The following is a 17,844-nucleotide window of genomic DNA, read 5'->3' on the forward strand; positions in this document are numbered from 1 at the left end:
CTTCACCTTCCACTTCTTACCGGTCCTAACAGCCAGTGTCCCGTCAGCCCAGTCCTGGCTGCCTGTACGTTTCAGCATTTATTGATCACTTTACAGCCTCTATGGGTCGGGTCCCTCACTATGTATCAGAATTGTTGGGAGAGGCCTTCCTGGCAGCCTCCGAAGTCGAGGCTCAACTCTCGAGGGGACGGATTGGCATTCATGTGACCTCATTCTTCATTTATTCACTTTGATTGTTTTTAATATTCTAAACTGGTTCGTTTCTTGGCTGATGCCTAACTTGTCATTGTTTGGCTCTCGGTTTCCTCTCACTGGTCTGTCAGAGCACTTTGGGAACTCAGATTTTATCCCTTTAACATTTGCTACGGCACATTTTCACCAACTAAAATCTACAGTCTCAGTTTAGGTAAGTAAGCGCTATGATTTTCTACTTTTATCATCAAGTTATTTGGGATAAAAGACTCAGCCCAACCATCTGACTGTGATTATTGTTGCTCCAAGGAAATTAAAAAGTGCAAAGAAACACTTTTCTTTTGCTTCTTTTCCTCAGTGAGGATTTTAAAGGGTTAAAAGGCGAAAAGATTTTCTTATTATTGGCCTTGAACTGCACTGTTATTGTTTGATTTCTTACTTTCTACCTTTTAATTGGGTTTCACTCTGTGTCTTTTTTGGTTTTCAGCTGCCTTTAATCCGCCTCAGGCTTTGTGCTGGAGTTCTTTTTCTCATTCGTGTTCTGTTGCAGCACATTTTAAATGTGTTTTATGAATAAATGCGATTTGTTTGAATTAGGAAGAATTTGTGAACTTGTGTCAGACTTTAGGAAGTTAAGTATTAGCCCGAACAAACGTTTACTGTATTTGCTGTTGCGCAATGCTTCTTGCGACAGTCCCTGACAAACAAAATCTCACTGTGTCAGCAAAATAACGTTCAAACTGTGAGTCGACGGACGATTCATCACGTACAGCAACACAGAGCGCTGATCCCCGACCGCAGGCAGCAGCAGCTGATAACATTCAACCATCTGCAGATCAGAAAAGGTTGATAAGAGTTTAAAGAAGTTAAGAATGAGAGAAGTACCGTGCGACAGGGCCAGGCAGTGGCTGTCCCCGATGGAGATGTCCACCACCCTGGTGGTAGCCAGCTCCTCGATCATTTTGGGCCTGAGCGCCGTGGCCTCGGAGGAGCCGCACCCCAGGCAGGCGCCACAGCCCCAAGCAAACACCTGCACAAAAGGAGGAAGAGCGCTCTGACACAAGTCCTCACATTAAAGGGATAGTTCGCCTCTTTTGACATGAAGCTGTATGACATCCCATATCAGCAACATCATTTCTGAACATCTTCTTACCCCCTGCTGCGTCCTGTGAGCAGAGTTCCAGCCTCGTTTTGGTGTTGATGAAGGTAGTCCGGCTAGTTGGCTGGGGTTTAAAAAATAAAGCGTCTTGCTTCTCGAAACAATATGCGTTCAAAAGAGTAATACATTTGCATCACAAAATCGTTCTCCAGGAAAAAGTCAGACGTCACAATCGCTTGGCCCTATTTTCTCTCCCTTCGTATCACTGCCTGCTGTGTAGACCGAAGTGCAGACCGAGCAGCAAACACCGTAACAGGCGCGGCTGTCTGCAGGCAGCAGCAGGCAGTGATACGAAGGGAGAGAAAATAGGGCCAAGCAATTGTGAAGTCTGACTTTTTCCTGGAGAATGATTTTGTGATGCAAATGTATTACTCTGTTGAACGCATATTGTTTTGAGAAGCAAAACGCTTTATTTTTTAAACCCCAGCCAACTAGCCGGACTACCTTCATCAACATCAAAACGAGGCTGGAACTCTGCTCACAGGACGCAGCAGGGGGTAAGAAAATGTTCAGAAATGATGTTGCTAGTATAGCTCCTCCAGTGATAGGCATGAGGCAAGATATTCTTTATCAAAACACTGGGCTTTATTGATGGTCGACCCGTGAGAACTGGGTAAAAGAAAGAAAATATAAATGAACAAAAAATATGTCTCATACATCTTTCGTCATAACATAGCATAGATTAAGCTAAACACTTTACAGCTTGCTTGAATGACTCAAAAAAAAATGATGTTGCTGATATGGGATGTTACACAGCTTCATGTCAAAAGAGGCGAACTGTCCCTTTAATCACCGTCAGAGTCCCAGCAGGTGAAGAACCGCCTTACCTGTCCGGTAGAGGTGAGGGCCAGAGACGACTGGCTTCCTGCACACACTTTCCTGATGAACATCCCCTGCAGGGCTTCCACCACTTTGGGCTTGTAGACTCGATTAGTGTCACCGTGACCGAGTTTTCCTGCAGGTGAACATATGTTTGTTATGATTTACTCCCAGCAGGACAAACGACCCGCTTTTTATTCTTCATTTGTGAGATGAAGCATTTAAATCAGATGTGGAGTGTTTACACACCGTTGTCCCCTCCTCCGAAGGACCAGACGGTGCGCCCGTCCTTGGACAGAGCGATAGTGTGGGAGCTCCCACATGACACCTCTCCAACGTTGCTGATGTCTTTGACCAGGGTAGGAATGTTGCGGCTGTTGCTGTCACCGTGACCTGTTTGGACATACAATGACAGAGGTCAGGTTCTTTCCACACAGAAAACACACAACACAAATGAGGGGTTGTCAACAGTCAGCAGCACGGAAGCTAACATAAACTGAAAATAACAGAAACTAACAGAAGCTAAGAGAAAATAAACAGAAGCTAACAGAAGCTAACAGAAAGTACAGAAACTAACAGAAAATAAACAGAAAATGACAGAAAATAGCAGAAGCTAACAGAAAATACAGAAACTAACAGAAAATAAACAGAAAATCACAGAAATTAACAGAAAATAACAGAAGCTAACAGAAAGTACAGAAACTAACAGAAAATAAACAGAAAATAACAGAAATTAACAGAAAATAACAGAAGCTAAGAGAAAATAACAGAAACTAACAGAAATTAACAGAAAATAAACAGAAGCTAAAAGAAACTGACAAAAGCTAACAGAAAGTATAGAAGCTGACAGAAAATAAACAGAAGCTAACAGAAAATAACAGAAACTAACAGAAATTAAAGAAGCTAACAGAAACAACAGAAGCTAACAGAGGCTAACAGAAGCTAAAAGAAGCTAACAGAAACTAACAGAAGCTAACAGAGGCTAACAGAGGCTAACAGAAACTAACAGAAACTAACAGAAGCTAACAGAAGCTAACAGAAGCTAAAATAAGCTAACAGAAGCTAACAGAAACTAACAGAAACTAAAGAAGCTAACAGAAACTAACAGAGGCTAACAGAAGCTAAAAGAAGCTAACAGAAACTAACAGAAGCTAACAGAGGCTAACAGAGGCTAACAGAAGCTAATAGAGGCTAACAGAAGCTAAAATAAGCTAACAGAAACTGACAGAAGCTAACAGAAGCTAACAGAGGCTAACAGAAGCTAACAGAAACTAACAGAGGCTAACAGAAGCTAAAAGAAGCTAACAGAGTCTAACAGAAGCTAACAGAAAATGACAGAAAATAACAGAAACTAACTAACAGAAGCTAACAGAAACTAACAGAGGCTAACAGAAGCTAACAGAAACTAACAGAGGCTAACAGAAGCTAACAGAAACTAACAGAGACTAACAGAAGCTAAAAGAAGCTAACAGAGGCTATTAGAAGCTAACAGAGGCTATTAGAAGCTAACAGAGTCTAACAGAAGCTAACAGAAAATGACAGAAAATAACAGAAACTAACTAACAGAAGCTAACAGAAACTAACAGGAGCTAACAGAAGCTAACAGAATCTAACAGAGGCTAACAGAAGCTAACAGAGTCTAACAGAAGCTAACATAAAATGACAGAAAATAACAGAAACTAACTAACAGAAGCTAACAGAAGCTAACAGAGGCTAACAGAAGCTAACAGAAACTAACAGAGGCTAACAGAAGCTAACAGAAACTAACAGAGACTAACAGAAGCTAAAAGAAGCTAACAGAGGCTAACAGAGGCTAACAGAAACTAACAGAAACTAACGGAGGCTAACAGAAGCTAAAATAAGCTAACAGAGGCTAACAGAAGCTAACAGAAGCCGGGACGGGAGGTGAGGGGGGATGAGTGTGTGGAATGAGGTGAAATCCTTTGCTCACTGGGACACTTCAAACTCTTTTTCCTCATCGATGCACCAGAACAAGCGATAACGTCTAAATTTGTTCAGTGAAACTGAACCCGAGCGCACAGGTGGAACGTACCTAATCTCCCAAAGTCTCCTTCCCCCCAGGTGTAGAGCTCTCCATCCTCGCTGACTGCAGCGCTGTGTCTGTAGCCAGCAGACACACAAACCACCACCTGACCCAGAACATCACACTCAGTGTCAGAAAAACTCAGCAGAACACGAGCAGAACATCCCAAAAGGTGGTAATAAACGGGGAGCGCAGCCTCCTACCTTCCCCTGCAGCGGCCCCTGGATGAGTTTGGGGTATTTCTGTGTGGAGCTGTTCCCGTGGCCCAGCTTGCCGTAGTCACCGTCGCCCCAGCTGAACACCTCCCCCTCCGTGGTGAAGGCCAGCGTGTGGCCGTCCGAGCCTTTGGATGACGACACCTTCTTGATGGCTCGATGGGGCTCGAAGGTCAGCTTCTTGAGCGTCGATTGGTTGTTGGAGTCTCCGAGGCCGAGGCGGCCGTAGCTGCCCTTCCCGCAGGCCCGGACGGAGCCGTCGGAGGCGATCACGAACGTGCAGTACTGGCCCGCTTCAATCTGCGGAGACACAGCGAAAAACTCGTCTTTGTGACTGGAAAGCAGCATTTCAACAAAAAGGGACAGTTAAGGCGGACAGAAGGTATTAAAGCTCCGCGAAGTGGATCAGTAAAAAGGTCAAAGGCTGTGTTCGAAACCGCATACTTCTCCTACTACTCATACTAACTTTTTGAGCTAGTATGCAAGTTTGAGTAAGCGAGAAGTTCCCGGATGCATACTAGATTCTCCGAAATGTTGGGTATGCATCATGAGGTTACTACTCATACTCAAACTACCCAAGATGCAACGTAACGTAACATCACTGATCGTCATTTCCTGTCAAAACGGCAGTTTCAAGCTAGCTACAACGAGGGTAGGTTCACTTCCTGTTTTCAAAACAAAAGCACCAATTGTATCGTAATGGCTCTCCCTATGATAAAAGGCAACGGGTATTTTATTGTGTGAAAATAACCAGAAGTGCGTTGCTCACTGCGGCTAGCTTTGGTAGCGCCGAATTCGTGGGAACAAAATTGTAAACAGCCGGTATTTTGTCAGGTTTTCAACACGTTGGGGATCTAAACGACTACTTTCTGACCTGAAAATGTTTCAAATGTTGCTAAAGTTTACAGAGTTCACAGCAGCCGGGATGAAACTCGGTTCATTAATGAGTGCTGTGGTCCGACATCATGTCAGCTACAGCTTTTAAAAACATATTTAAATTGCCATTTAAAGGGCATCTACTCGATATAAGTATTGATCGACATTTTTTATGGGATTTTGCAAACCACAAAAGCCCTGAAAGTGCACATCTACAACCCCCCCCGCCCCCCGCCATCAAGACTGTAAAATTGAAACAAAAAAAAAAAAAACACTTTGGACAAATAAGCAGCGGGAATTATCAGGTAACAAAACTGAGAGGGACAAATAAAAATACATCGACTGTACGAAGGACTGAAGCTGCCATAAATACGTTTATATGATGATAAAAGCAAGTAAAATACAAAAATAATCACATAGAAAGTGAAAAATAATTATTTTTTTCAGCTGCGTTGATTTAAACTTGTTAAACTTACTTTGGCTCTCAGTTTTATTTGTTATTTTAAAAAAGGAATAAAGGAATAAAATCATTGGGAAGGGAATAAATAGATCAATGCATCATAAAAGAAAATAAGATAAATATAGATAAACATAATTTGAAATTGAAAACTGAGCGACAAAGTAAATAAAGAGAAATATAAAGAAAAGCTTAAATGAAATATTTTTATTTAATCATTTTATGTAATATTCTATTTAATATTTTTGTATCAATATGTTTTTAAATGTCATTTTAGAAGCATTTACCATCAAGTTAACTTGTTTATTTAGTACAGTTACATATTGTTGTACTTATTTCAGTAGCTCCTGTGGGAGAAGCAGTGAAATCTGAATTTAAATGCTTGATGTCATCATATTAATGCAGCATCCCACTGTTACATTGGCCAGTGCGACTGATGCATTGAAGGAAAGGCGACTTGTTCCACGTACCGTCTGTGCGTCGGCGAAGCTGGCGGCCAGCTTGGGCTGCAGGATCTTCTCCTGGGTGCCTTCCACCAGCTGGTGGCTGCTGTTGCTGCCCCACACGTAAACCTCACAGGTTTCCGACACCACCGGCGCCTCGCCGGTCTGAATGCTGTCTGGACTCACGCAGGTGCGAGAATAGTCCGACGCCATTCGACACACCTGAGAGAAAAAGGGACTCGGTTACACTTGGACACATTTTTCTGTTTTTTAATGCTTTAAAGCATTTTTTAATGCTGCTTTTTAACGTCTTACCTCCTCAAACAGACAGAGCGCCGCCTCGTACAGGGAACACAGGCCTTCGGAGGTCCGCGTGGGCTCTCGCCATTGGCTGCGATCTGCTGAGGATCCCTGATACGATCAAACACACTGATCAATGCTCGGAGCGCACACAGTTTATAATGATCTGTGAACCGTTAAATCTGATAGAGAGCGACCAACATTACGTAACACATTTCAGAGAACAAATCCGTGGGAAACAAATGATATAACAACTTAAAGATCTCCAGTTTCATTCCCAGCCTGCGCTTTGAGTCTCACTTATCACATATCCACATCTTAGCAGCCAGGCTGTGAGGCCTCTTTGGCTGTGTTAGAAACCGCAATACTACATACTTCCATACTGCATACTGCATACCAGATGCATACTAGATTCTCCAAAATGTTGGGTATGCATCATGAGGTTACTACTCATACTCAAACTACCCAAGATGCAACGTAACGTGACGTCGCCGAACGTCATTTCCTGTCAAAACGGCAGTTTCAAGCTAGCTACAACGAGGATAGGTTCACTTCCTGTTTTCAAAACAAAAGCACCAATTGTATGGTAATGGCTTTCCCTATGATAAAAGGCAGCGGGTATTTTATTTTGTGAAAATAACCGGAAGTGCGTTGCTCACTGCGGCTAGCTTTAGTAGCGCCGAATTCGTGGGAACAAAATTGTAAACAGCCGGTATTTTGTCAGGTTTTCAACACGTTGGGGATCTAAACGACTACTTTCTGACCTGAAAATGTTTCAAATGTTGCTAAAGTTTACAGAGTTTAGAGCTTAAGGGAAATCAGCTTCAGGCCGGCTGATTTCGGCTCGGGCAGGAGCGAAATGCATTGTGGGTAAACGCTCTGCATACCGTCTGATCGATGAGTATGCAGTATGCGGTTTCAAACACAGCCACTGACTCTGGTGTTCTTTGTGTTGCTGTGATTTACTCACCAAAGAGCGCCTCATCTGCATGAGGATGTTCATGAAGCAGTCGTAGCCCATGAGGCCCTCTTGGCTCTGCAGCAGCTTGCTGTGCTCCATGGTGCTGACCACAGCCGACGCGGCCAGCGCCATCTCGATCCACTCCAGCAGGTAGCGCAGGGAGCCCCTCTGCGAGGCCAGCCCCAGCAGCAGCTCAGAGGCCAGCCGGCGGCCCAACGTGTCGGCCCCAGAGTTCGGCATGGTCACGCCTTTCAGGAAGGTGGTGACCTGAGCCAGGCAGTCCAGACCCATCGGCGGGATCTTGCTCTCGTTCGCCAACGAAAGGGGTGGCAGCGAGCTCACCACGTCGATGGCCGTGTGGATGACGTCGTTACACAAGTTTATGTTGCCCCCGGGACCTCCGCCGGGACCGGGCGGGGGGGGCATCATCCAGCTCTGGCGCAGCAGGGCGAACAGAAGGCTGAGGCCGGTGCGGACGCCCATCTCGATGAGGGCGTCGGTGCTGGAGCGCGGCCGCTCGCTGACGGAGTGCATGTCGGCCGAGCCCGAGCTGCTCTCCGGGGAGTGCTGCTGCTGCTTCACCTTCCCCTTGTCGTGGTACTTGTTGGAAAGCGCGTAGAAGATGCGCTGCAGCACCAGCACGCGCTTCCGCAGGGCGGCCGCGAACGGGGAGTCGGAGCACACCATCTTGGCCAAGGCCAGCTGGCTGCTGAGCAGAGCATCCAGGTAGTGTTCCTGCTCGTCGCTGGAGAGCGACTCGCGCTCAAAGTCGGGCAGCTGGGGGCCCTTCAGGCACAGAACCTGCTGGGGAAGCAGCACCGCCTCTTTGTTGGCCAGCAGCTTAGAGTAGAGCACCGAGACTCCCTCCCGCGTGGCTATGGACTCGCTGTCCTCCGTGATCCATGAGCTGTTGAGGTGCTCCAGCCACTTGAGCTTCACCGGGGGGATCATTAAAGCCATGGCATGTCACTCTGGAGCCATCAGTCCTGAAAACCACCACAGGGAAACACCGTCATATTTAACATCCATGTTATCTGTGAAACAGGAACACAGGTTTTACCTGAAATGGACACGTGCTGCTACAAACCATCATATAATCTAAAAGTAGGAGCATTAAGGCTGGGCGAGTCAACTAGTTATTATTGCGTTAACGCATTGATTATTTAACGGCGATAATTATTTTAGCGCGCATTGACGCATGTTTTTTTTGTTTTATTTTTTTAAATTTAAAAAAATTTATTTTTTGGGGCTTTTGTGCCTTTAATGGATAGGAAAGTTCAGAGAGACAGGAAGCAGGGAGCAGAGAGAGGGGGAACGACATGCAGCACAGGGCCGTCAGATGCGGGACTCGAACTGGGGCCAGCTGCAGCGAGGACTATAGCCTCTGTACATGGGGCGCCTGCTAAACCCTCTACGCCACGGACCAGCCCTGTTTTATATGCTTTTATTTTGTAAAAGTCTGTTGCTCACAGGCTTTTATTTTGTAAAAGTCTGCTGCTGTGGAACAGGAAAAGAAAGTAATCGGCGGATCCACCAAACATGGAGAAGGGTACGGAACTTTTACTCGGCCATTTTCATTTTAAAGTTCTTCCAGACGGCGGAGTCGACAGAACCAAAGTCATCTGTAAACACTGCCAAGTTGAATTGTCTTCTCAGCGTAGTAGTTCCAGTCTAAAATATCACTTAAAGGCAAAACACACAACTGATAGCAGCAAGTCATTCAAGGAAACAGACAGTGGAGCGAGGCTTCTACATAAAAACTACAGAAAGATGCTGATGTTAAAAGTGTGTTTGCACAACAAATGTTATGGCACTTTCATTCATATGGCAGCACATTTAAAATAAAGCTAAATGCTAAAAGCTATACACTACTTTTGGATTCATTTTTGGATTTTGTGTACAAATGCGATTAATCAGGGAAATCATGTGATTAATTAGATTAAAAATAAAAAAAAAAAACAACTGGTCCGATGTAAGTACCTCTGGGTTTAAGATGTTTCCTCCTATTACAGGAACGTAGATTTTCCATGAAAAGACAAAGCTCTCCACAAAGATTTGCTACAAATCAAAGAAACATATAGATATAAATTATATATGTATTATACATTTAATATATATATATGCGTCCAGCCACCTAGCGATAGCCGCACCTATTACGATGTTTGCTGCTCGGTCTGCACAGCAGGCAGTGATACGAAGGGAGAGAAAATAGGGCCAAGAGATTGTGAGGTCTGACTTTTTCCTGGAGAACCATTTTGTGATGCAAATGTATTACTCTGTTGAACGCATATTGTTTTGAGAAGCAAAACGCTTTATTTTTTAAACCCCAGCCAACTAGCCGGACTACTTTCATCAACACCAAAACGAGGCTGGAACTCTGCTCACAGGACGCAGCAAGAAGATGTTCAGAAATGATGTTGCTGATATGGGATGTCATACAGCTTCATGTCAAAAGAGGCGAACTATCCCTTTAACGCACCAGAAGCAGACAGACGTTCGTTACAGACGTTCGTTACAGACGTTCGTTACAGACGTTCGTTTCAGACGTTCGTTACAGACGTTCGTTACAGACGTTCGTTACAGACGTTAGTTTCAGACGTTAGTTTCAGACGTTCGTTACAGACGTTCGTTACAGACGTTCGTTACAGACGTACGTTCGTTTCAGACGTTCGTTTCAGACGTTCGTTTCAGACGTTCGTTTCAGACGTTCGTTTCAGACGTTCGTTACAGACGTTCGTTACAGACGTTCGTTTCAGACGTTCGTTTCAGACGTTCGTTACAGACGTTCGTTACAGACGTTCGTTTCAGACGTTCGTTTCAGACGTTCGTTACAGACGTTCGTTACAGACGTTCGTTACAGACGTTAGTTTCAGACGTTCGTTACAGACGTTCGTTACAGACGTTCGTTACAGACGTTAGTTTCAGACGTTCGTTACAGACGTTCGTTACAGACGTTCGTTACAGACGTTCGTTACAGACGTTAGTTTCAGACGTTCGTTACAGACGTTCGTTACAGACGTTCGTTACAGACGTTCGTTTCAGACGTTCGTTACAGACGTTCGTTACAGACGTTCGTTACAGACGTTCGTTACAGACGTTCGTTACAGACGTTCGTTACAGACGTTCGTTTCAGACGTTCGTTACAGACGTTCGTTACAGACGTTCGTTACAGACGTTCGTTACAGACGTTCGTTTCAGACGTTAGTTTCAGACGTTCGTTACAGACGTTCGTTACAGACGTTCGTTACAGACGTTCGTTACAGACGTTCGTTACAGACGTTCGTTACAGACGTTCGTTTCAGACGTTAGTTTCAGACGTTCGTTACAGACGTTCGTTACAGACGTTCGTTACAGACGTTCGTTTCAGACGTTCGTTACAGACGTTAGTTTCAGACGTTCGTTACAGACGTTCGTTACAGACGTTCGTTACAGACGTTAGTTTCAGACGTTCGTTACAGACGTTCGTTACAGACGTTCGTTACAGACGTTCGTTTCAGACGTTAGTTTCAGACGTTCGTTACAGACGTTAGTTTCAGACGTTCGTTTCAGACGTTCGTTACAGACGTTAGTTACAGACGTTCGTTACAGACGTTAGTTTCAGACGTTCGTTTCAGACGTTCGTTACAGACGTTCGTTACAGACGTTCGTTACAGACGTTCGTTACAGACGTTCGTTTCAGACGTTCGTTTCAGACGTTAGTTTCAGACGTTCGTTACAGACGTTCGTTACAGACGTTCGTTTCAGACGTTCGTTACAGACGTTCGTTACAGACGTTCGTTACAGACGTTCGTTACAGACGTTCGTTTCAGACGTTCGTTACAGACGTTCGTTTCAGACGTTCGTTACAGACGTTAGTTACAGACGTTAGTTTCAGACGTTAGTTTCAGACGTTCGTTACAGACGTTCGTTACAGACGTTCGTTTCAGACGTTAGTTTCAGACGTTCGTTACAGACGTTCGTTTCAGACGTTCGTTTCAGACGTTCGTTACAGACGTTCGTTACAGACGTTCGTTTCAGACGTTCGTTACAGACGTTCGTTTCAGACGTTAGTTACAGACGTTAGTTTCAGACGTTCGTTACAGACGTTCGTTACAGACGTTCGTTTCAGACGTTAGTTTCAGACGTTAGTTTCAGACGTTCGTTACAGACGTTAGTTACAGACGTTAGTTACAGACGTCTCTGCAGCCAACCCTCCCGTTTCCCCCGGCTTTGGGTTGAGGTTAACCATTCTGAACCAGCTTTAACAATCTGATGAGATGTGTGGGATTCCTGAGGGTCATCGCTCTGTTGTGGATGATTAGAATCGACAGAGTGTTGATAATCATCAAACCCGACACTCAGGCGCACATGGGAGAGGTTGAGATGTCGGGATTATTCAGCAGAGCAATCAGGCATCTCGTGTAAAGTATGTTTAGGAAAGACGACACCAGCAGCAATCATCCGCCAGCATCATTTCTCAGGCAGAGCGGCTCAGTTGGTCTTAAAGAGTTTTCAGAGACGGAAAAAACAATGCGGCGGACCGTTGGACTGACTGCGGAGCACCGACAACACGAAGCAAATCAATCCACAGCGACACAAAGCCATTAAGCAGCGCCACGGAGATTAACTCTGGGCTACATTAATCCAAAACATCAGAACATCTAGGATATTCTGTGGGATTAGCTGACCAATCACAGGCGGGATCCCTCACAGATTTACAGTAAACTACCTTAAAAAGAGTGGGAGTTGGCAGCATTCGTTTCTAAACCTTTCCCAAACTACCAACTCCAGCTTTAGAGAGCAAAACAACAACATCTGTGGATATCTGCTGTTACACATCTAACTGCAAGGAGGGGAAAAACGGCAAGAAATGATACAAAAACAAATAAAAAAAAGGTGTTAAAATGCAGTAAATACAGCCTCAGGTGAACACATATCACACTGTGTTATTGTTTACTGAACAACAACTGAGACAAAACTAAGTGAACCCTCACTGCTTCCACAGGAACTCAGAAGGATCAATGCTCTGATTAACTGATCATCAGTGAGTGTGAGCAGCTCTATAAAAGCAGAAGTTCTGCAGCATTCAGGTGTGTGTTAACACGATGCCAAGGAGGAAAGACACCAGCAACGATCTCAGAGAAGCAGCTGCTGCTGCCCATCAGTCTGGGAAGGGTTATAAGGCCGTTTCCAAACTATCTGGAGTCCATCGTTCTACAGAGAGAAAGATTATTCACAGGTGGAAAACATTCAGGACAGCTGTCAATCTTCCCAGGAGTGGACGTCCCAGCAAGGTCACCCCAAGGTCAGAAACCCAAGAGCTACATCTCAGACTCTGCAGGCCTCAGTTAGCATGTTAAAGGTTAAAGGTCACCCCAAGGTCAGAAACCCAAGAGCTACATCTCAAACTCTACAGGCCTCAGTTAGCATGTTAAAGGTTAAAGGTCACCCCAAGGTCAGAAACCCAAGAGCTACATCTCAGACTCTGCAGGCCTCAGTGAGCATGTTAAAGGTTAAAGGTCATGACAGCACAGTTAGAAAAATACTTAACAAGTATGGCTTGTGTGGAAGGGCTGCAGGAGAAAGCCTCTTCTCTCTAAAAAGAACATGGCAGCACAGTTTAGGTTTGCAAAGCTGCATCTGAACAAACCTTAAGACTTCTGGAACAATGTTCTTTGGACAGACCAGACCAAAGTGGAGATGTTTGCTCATGATGCACAGCGGCACGTTTGGAGGAAACCAAACACAGCAGATCAGCACAAACACCTCACACCAGCTGTCAAGCACGGTGGTGGAGGGCTGATGATCTGGGCTGGTTCTGCAGCCACAGGACCTGGGCACCTCGCAGCCAGTGAGTCCAACATGAACTCCTCTGGATCCCAAAGTGTTCTAGAGTCAGATGTGACTAAAGCTGGGCTGAAACTGGCTCATCAACACGACAAAGATCCCAAACACAGCAGCAGATCTACAGCAGAATGTGTGAAGAAGAGAAGAATCGAGGTGTTCAACGGTCCAGTCAGAGTCCAGACCTCAGCCTGACTGAGATGCTGTGGTGGGACCTTCAGAGAGCTGCAGAAACCAGAGCTGCAGACCTCAATGAGCTGAAGCAGCTGGAGAAAAGAGTGGGAACAAGATTCCTCCAGAACCAGGAGAGAGACTGAGGACGTCCCACAGGAAACCAGCTGCTGGATCAGGGGTTCACTTAGTTTCTCACACACTGCTGCTACCAGCTGCTGGATCAGGGGTTCACTTAGTTTCTCACTCACTGCTGCTACCAGCTGCTGGATCAGGGGTTCACTTAGTTTCTCACTGCTGCTACCAGCTGCTGGATCAGGGGTTCACTTAGTTTCTCACACACTGCTGCTACCAGCTGCTGGATCAGGGGTTCACTTAGTTTCTCACTCACTGCTGCTACCAGCTGCTGGATCAGGGGTTCACTTAGTTTCTCACACACTGCTGCTACCAGCTGCTGGATCAGGGGTTCACTTAGTTTCTCACTGCTGCTACCAGCTGCTGGATCAGGGGTTCACTTAGTTTCTCACTCACTGCTGCTACCAGCAGCTGGATCAGGGGTTCACTTAGTTTCTCACTCACTGCTGCTACCAGCTGCTGGATCAGGGGTTCACTTAAGTTTCTCACTCACTGCTGCTACCAGCTGCTGGATCAGGGGTTCACTTAGTTTCTCACTGCTGCTACCAGCTGCTGGATCAGGGGTTCACTTAGTTTCTCACTGCTGCTACCAGCTGCTGGATCAGGGGTTCACTTAGTTTCTCACTGCTGCTACCAGCTGCTGGATCAGGGGTTCACTTAGTTTCTCACACACTGCTGCTACCAGCTGCTGGATCAGGAGTTCACTTAGTTTCTCACTCACTGCTGCTACCAGCTGCTGGATCAGGGGTTCACTTAGTTTCTCACACACTGCTGCTACCAGCTGCTGGATCAGGAGTTCACTTAGTTTCTCACTCACTGCTGCTACCAGCTGCTGGATCAGGGGTTCACTTAGTTTCTCACTCACTGCTGCTACCAGCTGCTGGATCAGGGGTTCACTTAGTTTCTCACTCACTGCTGCTACCAGCTGCTGGATCAGGGGTTCACTTAGTTTCTCACTCACTGCTGCTACCAGCTGCTGGATCAGGGGTTCACTTAGTTTCTCACACACTTCTGCTACCAGCTGCTGGATCAGGGGTTCACTTAGTTTCTCACTCACTGCTGCTACCAGCTGCTGGATCAGGGGTTCACTTAGTTTCTCACTCACTGCTGCTACCAGCTGCTGGATCAGGGGTTCACTTAGTTTCTCACACACTTCTGCTACCAGCTGCTGGATCAGGGGTTCACTTAGTTTCTCACACACTTCTGCTACCAGCTGCTGGATCAGGGGTTCACTTAGTTTCTCACACACTTCTGCTACCAGCTGCTGGATCAGGGGTTCACTTAGTTTCTCACTCACTGCTGCTACCAGCTGCTGGATCAGGGGTTCACTTAGTTTCTCACACACTGCTGCTACCAGCTGCTTGATCAGGGGTTCACTTAGTTTCTCACTCACTGCTGCTACCAGCTGCTGGATCAGGGGTTCACTTAGTTTCTCACTCACTGCTGCTACCAGCTGCTGGATCAGGGGTTCACTTAGTTTCTCACACACTGCTGCTACCAGCTGCTGGATCAGGGGTTCACTTAGTTTCTCACACACTGCTGCTACCTGCTGCTGGATCAGGGGTTCACTTAGTTTCTCACACACTGCTGCTACCAGCTGCTGGATCAGGGGTTCACTTAGTTTCTCACTCACTGCTGCTACCAGCTGCTGGATCAGGGGTTCACTTAGTTTCTCACTCACTGCTGCTACCAGCTGCTGGATCAGGGGTTCACTTAGTTTCTCACTCACTGCTGCTACCAGCTGCTGGATCAGGGGTTCACTTAGTTTCTCACTCACTGCTGCTACCAGCTGCTTGATCAGGGGTTCACTTAGTTTCTCACTCACTGCTGCTACCAGCTGCTTGATCAGGGGTTCACTTAGTTTCTCACTCACTGCTGCTACCAGCTGCTTGATCAGGGGTTCACTTAGTTTCTCACACACTGCTGCTGAAGCTGCTGGATCAGGGGTTCACTTAAGTTTTCCACACTCTTCTTCTGCGTTTTGCCTGTTTTATTTCCGTAAATAATGACTCAGTGTAACATGTCATGTGTTGTTGTTATTTTTACCACATTTAACACCCGATGAGGACCAGATTATGTGTTCTGAGACATAAAAGTTAGAACTGAAGGAGCGTACGGAGAGGAAATAATGATTAAAAAAAAAAAAAAGACTTTTGAGTGTTTTTTATCCAAATAACAGAAGAAGAAAAAACCCGGTTGCATCAGTTGATGATGTAATAACTGCCAGGGCCAGTTCAGGGTTCTTACTCAGGGACCTCTGGATATCCACTAAGCTGCAGATCCAAGCACCAAGCTGCTTTATGAGCAGCAATCACGTTCATCTCTGATAATTAGCAGATCATTTGATGTTTGTGGCGTGTTTTTCCTGAAGCTGAGTGACTTTCTGCTTCAACAAGTTGACAGTTGGGACCGTTAAAAGGCAGTTTGCACCAACGGTGGCTCATCTACATCATGGGCTCGGTTCTGGTCCTGGTTCTGGTTCTGGTTTCTGTTGTTTCCAGCAGACAGGGACCCGTGTCAGAGCCGGACTGCCCGCAGACCGGTTCGCTGACCCCGCTTCTTGTGTCAGATTAGAAAATAACGTTTTCTAGTGACGATAATCACCGGCAAGCTAGCAAGTTTCACCTAAATCTGACAGCTTTCCTGCAGACTGGCTGACATTAACAGACTTTGGCATCGCATTACTGACGTGACCAGCCTCCGTGGCCGTTGTAATAAACCGAGATATTATTAACTAGTTTATTTGGGCAGTTTTTGATTAGAAACGCGACACACACACACAACAACAAAAAAAAAAAGACGCACTTTCAACTGACGCCGCTGTTTAGCTAACGTTAGCTAACTTTCTCACACAGCTAATCGGAGCATAAAACAGCCCAACACAGGCGTGACACCTTCACACGGCGGTGTAACAACAACATTAACAACACATACCTGCACACAAACGCGTCCGAGTTGTTTGATTTCACATGACACGGGCTATTTGGGTCGGCATTAGCCCGCGTATCTGCTGTATCATAGCGCCAGGCAGGCTAGCAGCTAGCTAAAAGCTCACTCACCGTTAACGTAAAAGGCCTCCTCTTCCTCCTCTTTGCTCCGTTGCTTTACACAATAAACCAGCTGAGCTTCATTTTTCACTCACAACAGGCAGCTCGGTCCTCGCGTAAGCTCACAGTGAACGGACACAGCAGCGTGCGTGGAGTCCCATGCCTCCGCCCGCCTCTCCGGTAGCTTCCACTGCAGTGAGTCCGCTCAGTCCCAGCCCCTCTCAGAGCCCCAGCCCCGGGTAGTGACGCTGGGAGCCTGGGACCCGCCTGTCTGTCCGTGCGTCTGTCCTATTGTTCGCCTGCTCGCCCTGCTGTCTGTCTGTCCGTCCGTCTCTGCTGGATGCGCTCATAACAAACAAAGTCAGCAGCGGCTCTCAGAGACAAAGAACTCCCGACACAACCGTGGTGAAGTTGGTTTGATATTGGATATTCGGATATTTGACAGATATATAGATTCACAATAAGTAAATAAGGTGTCTTTTTTTGCCGACAGCCGCGCCTGTTACGGTGTTTGCTGCTCAGTCTGCACTTCGGTCTGCACAGCAGGCAGTGATACGAAGGGAGAGAAAATAGGGCCAAGCGATTGTGAGGTCTGACTTTTTCCTGGAGAACGATTTTGTGATACAAATTTATTACTTTTTGGAACGCATATTGTTCTGAGAAGCAAAACGCTTTATTTTTTAAACCCCAGCCAACTAGCCGGACTACCTTCATCAACACCAAAACGAGGCTGGAACTCTGCTCACAGGACGCAGCAGGGGGTAAGAAGATGTTCATAAATGATGTTGCTGATATGGGATGTCATACAGCTTCATGTCGAAAGAGGCGAACTATCCCTTTAATGTATTCTTCTTGATTTATTGAGTTTTAAAATGATGAAAGTGTTTGTGTCACCGTTCCTCTCACTGTTGTTTTTATTTCTTTTTGAAGGTTTGTCTTACTGCTTGCACACAGACCCCCGGCCTAACAGAACTAATCATCTGTTTGACACTGTTTGATGTGAACAGAGTTCTGAGTGCTCCCCTGTTTGTGCCTGAAAGAGATCTCAAGCATCCAAACATTGCAGTTGTTGATAGAACATTATAGCAGTTAGATTAGAGGCTGTTCAACCATCGAACTAACCTGTTATAGTTGGATGAATGAGCCCACCAGGAAATATCATGTAAGATGCTCGATGACACAGAATATAAGGAGATAAAACG

At 45.8% G+C, this 17,844-nt stretch overlaps 1 protein-coding gene across 12 annotated transcripts in view; it reads right to left on the reverse strand.

The window, feature by feature from the left end:
• The window catches only part of herc1 (HECT and RLD domain containing E3 ubiquitin protein ligase family member 1), a 108,291-nt gene extending 91,358 nt beyond the window's left edge, over positions 1-16,933 (reverse strand). For 8 of the 12 annotated variants that reach the window (XM_075467264.1, XM_075467230.1, XM_075467254.1 and 5 more), the window contains exons 1-9: positions 16,655-16,933; positions 7,476-8,452; positions 6,521-6,616; positions 6,233-6,427; positions 4,418-4,729; positions 4,224-4,320; positions 2,420-2,563; positions 2,179-2,306; positions 1,078-1,222 (exon numbers count right to left, since the gene is read on the reverse strand). In XM_075467264.1, coding sequence (XP_075323379.1) covers positions 1,078-1,222; positions 2,179-2,306; positions 2,420-2,563; positions 4,224-4,320; positions 4,418-4,729; positions 6,233-6,427; positions 6,521-6,616; positions 7,476-8,426 — 2,068 coding nt within the window. In that variant the 5' untranslated portion in view covers positions 8,427-8,452; positions 16,655-16,933. Of the gene's footprint in view, positions 1-1,077; positions 1,223-2,178; positions 2,307-2,419; positions 2,564-4,223; positions 4,321-4,417; positions 4,730-6,232; positions 6,428-6,520; positions 6,617-7,475; positions 8,501-9,446; positions 9,525-16,654 lie in introns of all 12 variants that reach the window. The other 4 variants (XM_075467291.1, XM_075467282.1, XM_075467203.1 and 1 more) reach the window with 3 other exon arrangements.
• Between the last annotated feature and the right edge of the window lie 911 nt (positions 16,934-17,844).

This window comes from Odontesthes bonariensis, chromosome 1 (genome assembly GCF_027942865.1).
Source record: "Odontesthes bonariensis isolate fOdoBon6 chromosome 1, fOdoBon6.hap1, whole genome shotgun sequence".
Classification (NCBI taxonomy): domain Eukaryota; kingdom Metazoa; phylum Chordata; class Actinopteri; order Atheriniformes; family Atherinopsidae; genus Odontesthes; species Odontesthes bonariensis.